The 14,351-nt window shown below is 39.7% G+C and overlaps 1 protein-coding gene across 2 annotated transcripts in view; it reads left to right on the forward strand.

Moving 5' to 3' along the window:
- Window positions 1–14,351, forward strand: part of LOC138000820 (tyrosine-protein kinase BTK-like) — a 173,915-nt gene that overhangs the window by 70,584 nt on the left and 88,980 nt on the right. For both annotated transcript variants that reach the window (XM_068847478.1, XM_068847479.1), the window contains 4 exons: window positions 3,869–3,933; window positions 4,977–5,033; window positions 6,619–6,673; window positions 12,649–12,713. In XM_068847478.1, the coding sequence (XP_068703579.1) occupies window positions 3,869–3,933; window positions 4,977–5,033; window positions 6,619–6,673; window positions 12,649–12,713 (242 nt within the window). The remainder of the gene's footprint in view (window positions 1–3,868; window positions 3,934–4,976; window positions 5,034–6,618; window positions 6,674–12,648; window positions 12,714–14,351) is intronic.

Here is a 14,351-nt window from a genome sequence, read left to right on the forward strand (position 1 = left end):
TGGTTTGACTAGAAGTAAGTTGGCGTCACCATGTGTGGTGTGTTACGCATCCTACATTCTGGAGAGCCTAATTTAGCATTAATAGGAGGCGTATTGGAAGGGAATTACTCTCGACATTTTAGTTTTCAAATTGAGCTAAAGTGCAAGATTTGCAGGGCGCACGCTTTCTTTATGACTTCACGCATAAGTGGATGAAAACATTTCCTTCGGCTTAAGCGAAAATTTATCACAATTTCATAAAATTTGATGCAATTCCTGGACATTTTTCTTCAAATTCTGAGGGAAAATAGATGAATTTACTGACGAGTTAAGACAAAAAAGAATAATTTTATTACAATATAAAGCGTGGAGCGATGACTGAAAACAGTCATTTTAGAAGTTTCTACTCAAGTGAAACAACTTTTTCCTGAATTATATAATCTTGGGACCTTACTGTTACTTTTAGTGTAAAATTGTCCTTTTAAGTTCTACAGTACTGTGAAAAAGTAATGATAGCGATTTTCGTCAAATTTTGAGCTTTGTTTTTGGCAAAATTTTGAAAGACCTAACACCTAACTCTCCAGCAGTCATTCCCGCCGGTAAACGACACCCAGCCTCGCTGTTGCTTTCCTTTGAGCCACAGATGGAATCCCGAGGGCAACTTTTATTGTTTTTGGCACGAATTACTTTCTCCAATGAGTAGTGAAACCCCTGTTTTAGAATTTCCAGTTTGACGTTATGGACTAAACCTCAACAATCTTGTTTCCCAAGGCTGTGATTGTTTACTCAAAGAAGAGAAAACTTGACTCCCAGTTCCTGTCCGTGGTCTAAATGCCACCCACAAAAAAGGAAAATGTTGTTGCAGGCAAGCGTTCAGATGGTGGGAACTTGGTTCTCATCATATTTTGAACAAGTTACTACTCCCAATAAAACATGAATCCTATCAAAAATGTGTTTTACTACATGTGACGGTAGCGAAAAGCGATACTCGAGTGAATGGAAGTGTTGGTTGGACGAAAACAAGACAAAGCTGGAAGTCTGGGGATGAGACTGCAGTTGAGACTGCCATTTTAAGTGCTTTGAATCCGTTCCAAATGAAGGACATGTTGTTCTTAGCTTCGGGAGATTGTAGCGCTACCTAACTCAAAATAAAACAGAAACATTGAAGCAAATAATGTTCACTTTAGCTCAAAACTGACTTTTGTTTCAATGTTCAATGTCAATGTTTTTAGTTTCCCACGAAACCCCCTACCCCGCGGAAACGCGGAAATTACTGACCTTTAAACCCCCCCCTCTCCCTCGGAATTTCCAATGATCTTCTGTGGGGGGGGGGGGGAGGGAGGGAGGGAGGTTTGGGTATTTTCTGGAACCACACAATAGTAAGCAATACCTCAAAAGTACCTCGGCCGCATAATTTGAAGCTAACGGGATACTAGTAAGGATCTCTAATAATGCGCAGCATTGTTTACTTTAAGGTTCAGTATGTGGTTCTACGCGATTAAATCCGTTCCAGCAGAACGAAAACAAAAACTTTCACATGCAAATCGCTTCCCACCTTGTCCTTGGCTCCACTCTTATCCTCCATTTCTGTGGTTAATTTGCCCATGTGCTCACAAGATAAGTCATGTGATGAGAGGACTTATGGGTGCTGGCATAATTTATTTAATTTATTTAATTGATAGTTCTCGTTATTCGCTTTTTTCACCCCTCCCATAATACAGGTCATTTGCGTGGGGGGGGGGGGGAAGGAGTATTTGCATTAAGACGATGGATGTTCAGTTCACTGAGGCATGATACAGCCCCAAGAGTAAATAACTGGTATTGTTTTTATGTAAAACAGCCCCCCCCCCCCCCCCCAAAAAAAAAAATGCATTATGCTGCACGTGGCTTTAAACTTAAGCAAAACAACAGGTTCACAACAGATATTAAATGCAACCTCTGCATGGAAAATTATAAATGTAGACGCTAAACTAGTCACTGCAGTGTCAAGGCAAGGATAAAATGGCATAAAGACGAGTTTCTATCCAAGTTTCACTGAGTTGGGCAGAAATACATTGTTAATTTCTTCAAATTTGATCTGAGTAATATCCTAAAATAGGATAGTTTTGAAAATTTTCTAACGTAAGAGCTAAACTTAATGTCATGGAAAAAGTCATGGAATTTGAAGTCTTTAAAAGAGTATGTATGAACCCTGGTATAGGGCTCTAAAAAAAATCGTTCTTTCTCAATTTTCACCACTCAGATTTTCGGGGACTTTTGATATGACTGTTATAATGGACATCTCCCTGGACCAAAACCGTTACAAAAGCTTCTTTTGCAATTAGTGGCAGGTTGACTGACCTTTAGCGATAAAATACCTTGACTATTATTCCAGTCAGCAGTCTGTTATGGTATCTGCCATTCCTTGGTACTAAAGATGACATTGAGGTTAGGTGTCAATTCAAGACTTTTTTTTTGTGATCATTTTAATTCCCAGAAGTAGCGATTTGTGGAAAGGTTGGTTTATCAAGTGAGGAGATGACACTACTTTTCTCTTCATATTTAGCGCTATTAATCTAGCAATGGAAATAAGCTACAACAGGTTGCAAAAATAGTGGAGACGCTATTAATGACCTATTATCTCTCACACTGCAGCCCCCCTCTCCCCCTTATCAGTGTTGCCAGCAAGACAAAAAAATTGTTGCAAACTTAAACAGTCAGTCCCATTCAATGGGGGAGAGGGGAAGGGAAGTGAGAAAGGTTTAAATTCTAGATATGGCGGATATTGGAAGCTAGAAAAGGTGTTTTTTAATGAAAGTGTCTTGACAATTTTGCAACTAGTTGTAGCTTAAATAAACAAATTCATCGTTACGTATCAAAACTGTTCTCATCGGGAATTACTTGATATATGCATGCAAATAGTGGACAGTCTCTTCTTACCCTGAAGATGACTTAACATTGCAAATGTTTGGTTTTTAGTTAATCTTTTAAAATACTTTTAACCCTGTATAAATTAATTATTAGTCATTTTAATTCTATTCTAAGGTGTTCACTGTGGGTGCAGGGATGGCACAGTGGTGAGAGCACTCGCCTCCCACCAATGTGGCCCGGGTTTGATTCCTAGACTTGGCGTCATATGTGGGTTGAGTTTGTTGGTTCTCTACTATGCACCGAGAGGTTTTCTCCGGGTACTCCGGTTTCCCCTCTCGTCAAAAACCAAAAATTTGATTTGATTGCGTTAACTTGTTAATTTCAATTTACAGTGTCCCCGATTAGTGCTCTACCGTCGGGGGTGGAAGCTGAATAATTGGACCTCGATTATTCATTATTCTGTGCGTGTTTTGTTCGAATTATTCATTGTTCTTTTTAAATTTTTGTAGGTTATTCATTATTCATTGTTGTTATTCATTATTCCATTGGCATATTAACTGTGTTATTCATTATTCCGGCATTTTCAGACCCAATTATTCATTATTCATTTTCTCTTTGTACTCGTTATTCATTATTCATTATTCAGCTTCCACCCCCGACTCTACCGCGCTAGAAGATTAGACACTTAAATAAAGTTCCTTTCCTCTCCTTTCCTTTCCTTTCCTTTCCTTTCACAAGCAAAGATCCACTGTATGAGGTGCATACATCGTTAATTTTGAATTAAGAATTAATTGTAATAATTGTTGTTATTATCATAATCCCTTTGACTTATTGAGCTGAATAGTTGCATATTAGTTAATGGTGCAAATGCAACTAAGGCTGGCTGTCCTGGCTTTAGTTGAATAAATGGGTATTCCTATCCATTGTATAAATTGTCATCTAGTAGATAAGGGCTCATTCCTTGCATCTTTTGAACAATAATTATATCAGCCTGGTCACTTGCACTTCCCACTTTACTTTTTAACTTTGGTTTGTACAGGGAGAACATTTAACTGTTATTGACAAACAGTCAGACCATTGGTGGATAGCCAAGAATTCAAAAGGGTATTTCTTAAAAACAATTTTGTTTACAATTAAAGGGCAAATACCACTGATTGTTACACGTTTGTTCCCTAACAACACTTGCCCTTACTGACAACTTTAGGGTCCAATTACATCTAATAATTTGCATGCCTTCCACCAAAGTCTCTGAGTAAGTAAGGTTGCAGAATTTTATGAAGGTGTCAGTGCACTCTTGTCTCACCGTGTATGTGAACTGACAACCACCATTCAAAATAATAATAAGATTGGTTGACAAAGTCATTTTTTAAATTTACAGTGGTAAGTGCTTGACCATTAATTTTTTGCTCTTACAAAAAGAGACTGTATGTGGTGAGACCCTTCAAACAAGGAAAAGAAAAAGAAATGCAACATTTGCTTGCTTTAATCTTCCCCATCATTAGTCTTAATTTTTTTCTGTAATGTGGAATGTATTGTTTTGAAACAGAACAAACTAGCATTCCTTGGACTTTGCACTGTTAGGTGTTTATCAACCTCCCAAACTGGCCAAATCAGTGTGGACTAAAGAATGTTGACTTTATTTCGTTGCAATAGGCTTTTTTTTTTTTGCTTGATGTGAACTGTTATTTAGTAGGTCATTTCACAAAGATGGTAGGACTGCTGGATATTTGTTATCTTACTCTCTTCACTGTCTTATTGATAGTCCTAAAAGGATAGACAATACAGTCTTGCTGATGTTACTCTAATTGACAATCTCTTACTCAAAGTGGTCGTAGTCAAATCGCACCTGTACTGCTGTGATGTCTCACCTTCCTAAGTCACAACCAAAGTTTAAAACATATAGGCAAAAATCAGTTGATCACTGACTTAAATATACTCCTATCCAAGTCTCCTATATCTTTTATGGTGTTGATGACATGGCTGCATGGAAGAAGATGTCCACTACTGGAATCAATGACTGCATGTCCTCATACATGTACAGTACACCGGTATATTTCTAGCAGTTTCCCACTACATGTATGTACATTTTATAATATGTTTTAAAGGAATCTTTCATCTTTGTAATAAGCGTGTCTCAAACATTGCAGGAAACAGGGGTACATCCCAAGTAATTATGTGAGAAAGCTAGGCTTGGAAAGTGAAAGGTGTGTGTGCCACAGTCATCATTTTCTCCTTAGCACAATAATGTACATGTATTTTAGATTTTTAATTGCTTAACATTATCCTTCAAAGTCACTGTTTTAGAGGCAGGCCTCTAAAATCAAGTAAAAAAAAAGCTTTTATTTTATCTATGACCAAGCAAGGAAGAGGAATGGGTTCAATACAAGGTTGATGTCATAAAGTGCTTTGCATTGGGAGAGAAAACAGCAATGTGAACCCAATATCAAACTTGTTATCCTCAGTGCTTGTTGGTAGGTGAAACTAAGGCGACATATAGTTTATTGAAAGTGTGTTTTCAGGAGAAATCTAGGTTGGAAAACCAAGAAAATGTTAAAAAGCAAAAATTTGTCGAGGTTACAGTCACTTAAACTTATACTAAAATATTGGCCTTAATGTTAAAAAATATTAGGTATTTCGATACCTATGAGGCCACAGTTGAGTTCAAAACGTCTACTGTAAAATGAAATATTCCCTCCTCATTTTTAACTTTAACACCTGTAGTAAATTTGACTGCCTTGAAGTGCAAAATCGTAGGGAATTATGAGAAATTACAGCCTGGTGATTGCTGTACTAGTTGGATATGCTTTAAATTTGGGATTTATTCAAATATTTGTCATGCGCTATTTGGTGTTGGCAAGTTTATTGTAGTTTTCAAAGATTCTTTGTAATACATGTAACACTGGCCTGTGATATTTTCAAATTGTGCTTTCCTCATGTACAGTCATTTGGCAACATTTCATCACTCATACAATAAAATGCACAAGTGGCATAACAAAAAGGTGCAAATTTGCAGCATACTATCTTCCTACCATCACTTATTGGAGGGCCACATGATGTACAGCCCCTCTCATGGGTCTCTGTTGAATCAAACAGGGTGTAGAAAACGTGGTGCTGTAGATTGCTCCATATCTTTTATGTGTTGAGTGATTTCATATTCTTACAATTTACTGAACAATATGACTTTTTCATCCGTTAATTCAGCATCTGTAGATAATATGACAGATTCAAGGATTCTCTTCTCCAGAAGTGCATTTTCACCTTTACACTTTATAATATAACATGCAAGAGAAGACTCACATTTTGGCCATACCAGAAATATTGAGTAAATATGGAGCAAGTATTTTAAAAGTTCATGAAATGTGCATTTTACACAATTTCGATCTAGCATTCCTTTGACACGCACAAAACAGTCTTGCGCATCCATTTAAGGAGGAGGATGGAGCCAGACACTCTTACCAACTTTCACCTGGTCCAATGATGGCACTTGCAACACCCCTATTAAAAGACTCTGTGTTTGCCAAGTTGTCCTTACTCATATTCAGTGAGGATTGAGATGTTTAACCCGTTGACTCCTGGGGGTTCCCCATTGACGAGTAAAATACTTAGTATGGCCGGTTTAGGGGTGAATGGGTTAATTAATTGAGTAATTTGTTGTTCAGTTTTCAGTTCCATTTAAACACCTCTACTCAGCTTGCCAGCATTTCTTATGAGATTTAGAGTTTAAATGTTTGTTCTGATGTTGTTTGATCCATTGTCATTTGATTTATTTATCTATTTTTTGCTTTACAGCTGGTTTCAACTGGAAATGTCTCGACAGATGTCTGAGGATGTTTTAAAGGAAGAGGTATGTTTGTGACCCATGGTTCATTTGGTATTTTACAAGAGTATCCCTCTCAGGTTTTTTTATTTGAAAGTGCATGTATGTGACCTTTCACGCAAAAAGGGGGCTTATGAAACTTTCATGATGATGCTGATTTAAAAATGGTGTGAAAATTTATCATACCACCATGAAATCATTCCCCCGGGCCCGTGAAAAAAATCATGGCGTGAATAGTTTCATGCTGTGAAAAAAAAAGTTCTCCTCAATATTAATTAGTTTCATTATCAATAAGTGTGAAAGAACCATTGACATGAAGCTTTTGATGCTCATTAATTTTTGTTTACTTTAGAGTTGACTTAACTCAATTTGAAAAACATGGGGAATAGCAAATGGATTTTGCGAGCATGTGAGTACTGCGCATTTTTCGGCAAGGATGAACAGTGATCCAAACCTCTTTTCAAGATCATCAAGCAGAAAATAAATTATGAGCATTAATCGTCAGGGCAACTTGGAAAACCACAGCAACTCGCTTCATAGTATGTTTTTATTTGAGTGCACCAAGTGGGGAGACTAACCGCTCAAAATTAAATACGCTCAAAATCTTAACCTATTCATCATGGTCATCATCATCTGGAGTCCCTCGAGTCGTGTAAGATTGTTCACTGAGTCATCTGTGTACCCTTCGGTGGCTCAGGAGGTCAATGCGGGAGGCACAGGGATGCTGGATCTCATCATCAATATCTGCTTTAACAGAGTGGAAGCTGCCCAGATATGGAAAAGATTCAACATTGTTCATGACCGACCCGTTGATCTTAAAGGAGGGGGAGACGTTCCCTTGACCAGGCACAGATTGGTAAAGGATCTTGGTCTTTTTGACTTTGACGGACAGGCCTAACCATTGGTATGCATGTCCAAATGCATCCAGAATAGTCTGGAGGTTCTCCCCAGAAGTGGCACAGATGCAGTTGTCGTCAGCATAGTGGAGCTTGACAACGGAGGTGGTACAAGTCTTGGTTTTAGCTCTCAGCCTCTTTAGATTGAAAAGGCCCCCATCTAGTTGGTAGATGACTGCTACTCTTCGGGAAGCCTGTCTTTCATCAGCTGAAAGACTGTTGATAAAAAGATGGAGAAGAGAATGGGAGCAATCACGCAGCCTTGTTCAATGCTGGTTGGCACTTCAAATGGCTCACTACTGGAACAGCTGTCCAGGACTCTTGCAACCATGCCACCATGAAGAAGTTTGACAATGGTGATGAATTTCTTAGGACAGCTGTATTTGGCTAAGATCCGCCACAGGGCTTTGCGGTTGACAGAGTCAAAAGCCTTGGATAGATCGATAAAGGCCATGTAGAGTGGTTGATGCTGCTCACGACATTTTTCTTGAAGTAATCATGCCAGTCATTCCTCTGCTGGCTCGAAAATGGCACTGCGTCTAAATGGCATCACAGCATACATTAAAAGCTCATTAAATTGCAAGTACCAACCAAATAAAGATCCTGGATGAAGGAAAAAGGTCCATAGCAACCACTTTGGAAATTCACCCACAGTCCATCCTTTGGAAAGGCAGATCACGTGATTAGAATTTTACTGGAACAAAGTAAAACAACTGGACTTATGAGCGAAGCTACTAAGGTCCTTCTAGCAGATGTCCATGGTGGAAAATGAAACAAAGAGGGCAAGGGTCGAGGAAGATATAGAACGTCATGGCACAGGATTGGTCGAAAGGGATGACGTGAGGGTACATAATAAAAATAATAATAATAATTGTAGTAAGAATAGTAATAATAATAATAACAATGGTAATAGTAATAATTTATTCACTTCTGTGGTGCATTTTCTGTTATAGGTCTTCTCCACCCATAGACTTTCGATCAGACTCATGTACACGTACAACAGACATTTGACGACAGGAGGTCATGTCACGGCTTAAAATTGAGTGTAGGCCTTGTTGATCCGGACAAACTGCCAATGGTACATGTTCGACAGGACCATGAGTAAGGCTCTGTCATACTTGGGTGTCCATTGCTCCATCTCTACGACTCAATAAACGGGTTGCTTCACAACAGTGGTCCGAAATTCTCTGTAGACAGCTCTGTAGTAAAACCTTTTTTAGGTTCCATGAGTGTGTTAAGGATACTTTTTTTCACCAGGTTGGTAATCTTCTTCGCCAATTTCACCCCGGTTGATGAGGGGGTCAGGTCTTTGGCTTGGAAAACCTCTGACTCCGGGACCCTTCAACGTCATGGGATTCAAACGAATACATACAAAGGTGTTAATAGGCATTCTTATTTCGGAAGGAACGGGTCACAGAATGTGCAAGGATGTCTTGGGATGCACTGGAGCCGCTGTTGTATGAGGTATCAACACACCCGACAAGCCCACTTCCCATCGATCGTCATTGTGCCATACTTGATCTTTAGGTAACCGTGCCTTGAAACCAGACGGGCCATTGTCAGTGGACTCAGTCCGTTGCATGTTGCTTGATAGTGTGGTGTAAAACGACAGCGACATCGTCTCTCTGTTATTTATTTTCCTGTCATTTTGATAGGGATGTCAAGGCCAATCAAGGCACCCAACTATTATATTTGTTCACCCAACCCAACCATCCGACTTGGACGGCTTGTCCACATCATTATAAAATCTTTTGCACTTGGAACAAAGCATCGTCAGGCACTGTGACTTTTTGAACATCTGCTCTCTAAAACCTTCCTTCCAAACGAGTGCCGTCCCATTCTTCCAGCTTGTAGGTGGCCACAGGTCCAGGCACCACCCTTCGGACGACAAAGGCTTCTTCTGCCTAACCCGGGAGATTCTTGCTCAAATTTACTGGATCGCCCACCTTGAGTTTGGGACGGTGACCTCATTTTTCATGTTTGCCATACAGCTTGGTCCACACTGCTCGTTTGTTGTCTTCCATCACCTGTCGTGGTGCAATCTTGATACTTCGATGCAGATTCTGGTTGTACCCGTTTAATCATTGGGGTAAGACGCCGAGGTACGCTCACGTATTTCGAGCGGCAAAATACCGATACTTGTGTTCTTTTAAGGTATGATTAAACCATTCGACTACAGAGGCTTTGGCATCTCCTTGCGTCGGAAATTCTGGCATGGAAATCTGGCGGGCAAAAAGGTCCCCGTATTCCCAAGACGTACTCATCTTCTCAAGACAACTGGCAGCAGATGAAGCTCAACCATGCCTATCACGGCACGTGACGGTCTTGAATGGAAAACTACTGGAACAAAGTAAAACAAGTGGGAGCTGCGTCATTAGTTTCTGAAGGTCCTCGATCAGAATTGTCATCAGTGTTGTTTCATCTGCTATCTTCTCGAAGAAGCCAACGATCTTGGGATATTTCTCCGCGATATAAAAGTGATATGAACTTGGAAGTGTGTTATCAATGCTTAGACGTACTTTTGGAGAAAGTGTTGCACAAGATTTGTATAAGAGATAAAGATCAACTACCCTTCGAAGTGTTGGCCACTAGGACACCTGATGCCAATTGCAACTAGTGTTGCTACCTCTTCCGAGTGGCCGACGAGCTCTGCATACCCCTCTGAGATGATGAAACCATACCTCTGCTCGACGATGCAAATGACAAGGACTGGGTGGTGGTGGATTTGAAAGGATTTTGTTTGGGACATCAATTCGAACCTCAAGAACTCGGCTGGTGTGATTGGGACATTACAGGGTTTGTGCTATTCCTTCAAGTGCTTGAAAAGCCCTGGAATTTAATTTTGGACTTAGAGGCAATTGAAAAGCCCTTGAAAAAAATGATTTTGTGGTAAACTGCTTGAAAACTCCTTGAATTTCGCTTGGGTGAAAGTTATAGAGATTGCATCATGCCAAGAGAAAATGAAGATCACGCTAAGTTAAAGACAAGACATCTCAAAAATTGACCAAATTGACTATTGGGGAAAGATTAATGCAAAAATTAAAATGCCTGCACGTGCACTTAACTTGCAGGATGTGGGAAAGAATATCAATGTAAACTTTTTCAATGATGAATGGTATATGAAATGAATCATATATGAACTGCGCATATGAAATCAAGTGAAGCTTGACCAGGTTCAAACCCCGTTTGCAAAAATTGCGTTCATAACTGCGAAGATCATAGCTTCACTTAAACTTTTTCAGCAAAGAAAACACTGAAACACGATGTATGGCATAGAAAGCTCCTTACAAACACTCCTTGAAAACTCAATTTCTGGTTCTTGAACACTCCTGGAATTTTATATACAAAATCCAGCACAAACCCTGACAGGATGTGGGTGCGATTCGTTTCAAGCCCTCGGTACCTTGGCCCGTTCTCTCCCTCAAAGATCAATGAACGGCCTGTTATTGTACAACCCACGTCCATGGACTGCAGTACTACCCACACAGTTCCGGACCATCCTTTGGACAGTCTGTTGGTGGCATTCAAAGGCAGAATGATTGATCGACCATAGCTTACCAGATGGGGAATTCGTAACATCGATTTGGAACCTCTAGACATTCCGAAATTTGACAAACTGCCACACCTCAGTTCTGTGGGTTCCTGTGGACGTCATAAAGATCCCTCATTGTCATCATTGTCCCAAGGTAGAATTTTATAATTTTGTGCAATGGATGCAGGAACAGAGGGGATTGGATCGTGATACCTTCTACATCCAACACAAATGGACCCAACGATTCCTACAAGCCCAGAATCCCTCCACCCCTCTACGGCCGATGTCCGTGCCCACCAAACCCATTTCTGAAGGCTTTTCCGGCATGTTTTTATGAACCTGATGTGATCATCATCACAAAGTGGGGAACAGACACCATTATTCCTGGCCGGATTCCCCTCAATGTAAGGATACTGGCAGCTCTAAAGTAACTTTGTACATAGTTGTACGTACTTCTAAATAATGAAAGAAAGAGTTTATATTTGTCAAAAAAAAAAACAGAAAAAACGAGTGTTACATGCGTTTGGGAACAAACTACAATGTGTGTGGTGTGGATAACCATGTTTGCTATGAAGGGGCAGATCCATAGGCTTTCTAGAAGAAGAAAAAAAAATCATACCCGATCATCAGTGTGGTGGTAATGACCACATCAGCTACATAGCACCAAGTAACGGCCACAGCAAAGGGGGCACTCAAGGTGCGACTTCCTTTCCAGAAAAAGCGCAAAGAATGTCTGTGGACAAATTGTGAGGTGTTCTACGGAAGACAGAAAAATTTGTGTAAAATGGGTCGGCATGCATCTCATTAGTGCCGTATAGTGACGCCTGCACTACTCCCGTTTCCACGGTGATATTATGTCACAGTAATGACTGTATGTTGTTTAGCAATAATTCGTGTCTCATTTGGTACTACCGAAGTGGAGGTGGGTAGTGGTGGATGTTAACCAAGCCGCGAAGAGGTGAGTTAAATATCCACCACTAGCCACCGACAGTGAGGTGAATAGTTTTAGTATGTACTAAAACAGTGAGATAATATTATAGCACAAAGAGATGATTTTAACTCATTTATTTCTGCAAAGATTACAACATTTTCAGGTGCAAATTCTGCACGAATTGCTTGAAGGTAAATGCCAAAGGATATCCGGAGTTTGAGTAGCCAATCAGTGTGTGCGTTCCATGCTATCGACTGTTTTAGTATGTACTAATACATGATACAACATTGTGGTGCCAATCCTTCTAATAAGAGCGTCACTTGGAAGGGTTGGAACTGGTTTGAGCTGCCTTAAAGCAACTCAGGTATAAATCATGCAGCTTTCAACCAACTTATCATATTTAAGGTGTGTCCCCTCCATTAACACATTGACCCGTGAGATTTTACTCCGTCTAACGCCAGACGATTTTACTCATCAACTGGCTGCTTCCTAGGGTGTTTGTGGTGTCAGTGGGTTAATAGGAATTGCAAATTGAAAAAAAGGAGGTGAATTGGATATTTTTTATAGTTATTTTTTATATACAGGTTAACTATTATATTTTATCAAGTAAGAAGTTAATACTGCATGTTTTATTTATTTCTAGGGTAAAGAGGGCTGCTTTGTAGTGCGTAATTCTAGCCGAGAAGGAATGTACACATTGTCAGTTTTGTAAGTACTGAAATCTGAAGTAATTTGTCAACCTCATTCCCAGGGACTATCTTGCAACCTGCAAGGAGACCTTGGTTTGGTCAAGTCATGTGTGTCAGCGACAATTGAATGAACTAGGTAGGGGCTCTTCAATATGAACATTTTTGTCAAGCATTTTGTGTGAACATGAAAACGAGACCACTACACGAGAACCACACAGCCGCCCTATTTTTGTGCGACATTTTACAGTAGTCCTCAGGTTGCTGTTTACAGCAGTGGCTACTCTAATGTCAAGTTACAAGGTTGGCATAGCATTTGCTTATCAACTTTAATCTACTTCATGAGCCCGATGGTAAAGTAGAGCAAGTGGGGCTTGAAGTGATCACCACACGAGCAATTATTATAGGTGCTAAAATTTTTGACAATTCCTCTTCTTGTGCAGACGAGTACTGTAAGTAATTGTCATGACGAAGATAGCCAAGTGAAAAGGAAACAACCTCTCCCACCATTTGAAGTCATTGGCAAGAGTCTCTCTGCTTTTAAGAAACCAGGGTGCTGATATGGCGCAGTGGTGAGAGCATGCCTCTCGCCAATGTGGCCCGGGTTCAATTCCCAGAGTCTGCATCATATGTGGGTTGAGTTTGTTGCTTCTCTGCTCTGCACCAAGAGGTTTTCCTGTGGGTACTCCCGTTTCTCCTCTCCTCAAAAACCAACATTTGACTTGATTTCCATGAATTGTTAATTTCAGTTTACAGTGATTCCAATTAGAGCTTCAGCACTAGAACGACTAGACACTTATATGAAGTTCCTTTTCTTTTCCTTGCCTTTTTTTTTTTTAGTTTTCTGGAAATTTTTTTACAAAGCAATGAAAAATGTCAGCCAAAATTATGCCTGTTGAATTATAAGCTTTGCAATAACTGTTATTTGAGGCATCATGTTAGTGCTCTTTGTGATTCATTTTTTAATTTGAAGGACAAAAATACAAAAAAAAATTACAGGCAATAGTTTGTGGCCATTGCTAAACTGAAAATCTCGAAAAGTTTCTGTGATCACTGTTAACTGCTATTGTTCTCCCATTCTGGCTGTTAAAAATGAAGAACGAAGTACTCGCACTCATGCAAAGGAGCGGTCGACCACCAAAGTTGAAGTGACACTTGTACAAGTTAATTTTAGATTATACTCTGAATCTACTGAAAACAAACTTCATTCAAACCTCCATCTTTGTGGAATTGTTTCATGACTCTAAAGGTAAAACCTGAGCTTGTGATTAGTTAGCCTGCAGTAATGCCATAGAGAATCAGAATTGTTGCATGCAAAAATAAAAACACCTTCAGCTGAGGAGATAATTGAGTTCCACGTACATTCTCCAAACATTACCAAAGGGCTTAAAAGACGACAACAAAAAGCAGAAAAATATAATGGAATGAGAAACTTTTTCCAAAGTGCATCAAAGTGTAACCTGCGCCTGCTACTTTTTTCCGAAGAATCCTTGGAGCTGTTGCTCGTGGTACAAGAAACTGATGGCAAAACTTTGATGCACCTTTGTACTCATTGAAATGGTTCTTGTGTCGCCATTTATTTTGCCTTTGAAGTTGTTTTAAATTTTCAGCCCCCCTTTTTTTCAGCCTTCTTTTTGAGAGTCCCACCAAAAATTTCGTC

This window comes from Montipora foliosa, chromosome 4, assembly GCF_036669935.1.
Source record: "Montipora foliosa isolate CH-2021 chromosome 4, ASM3666993v2, whole genome shotgun sequence".
NCBI lineage: Eukaryota > Metazoa > Cnidaria > Anthozoa > Scleractinia > Acroporidae > Montipora > Montipora foliosa.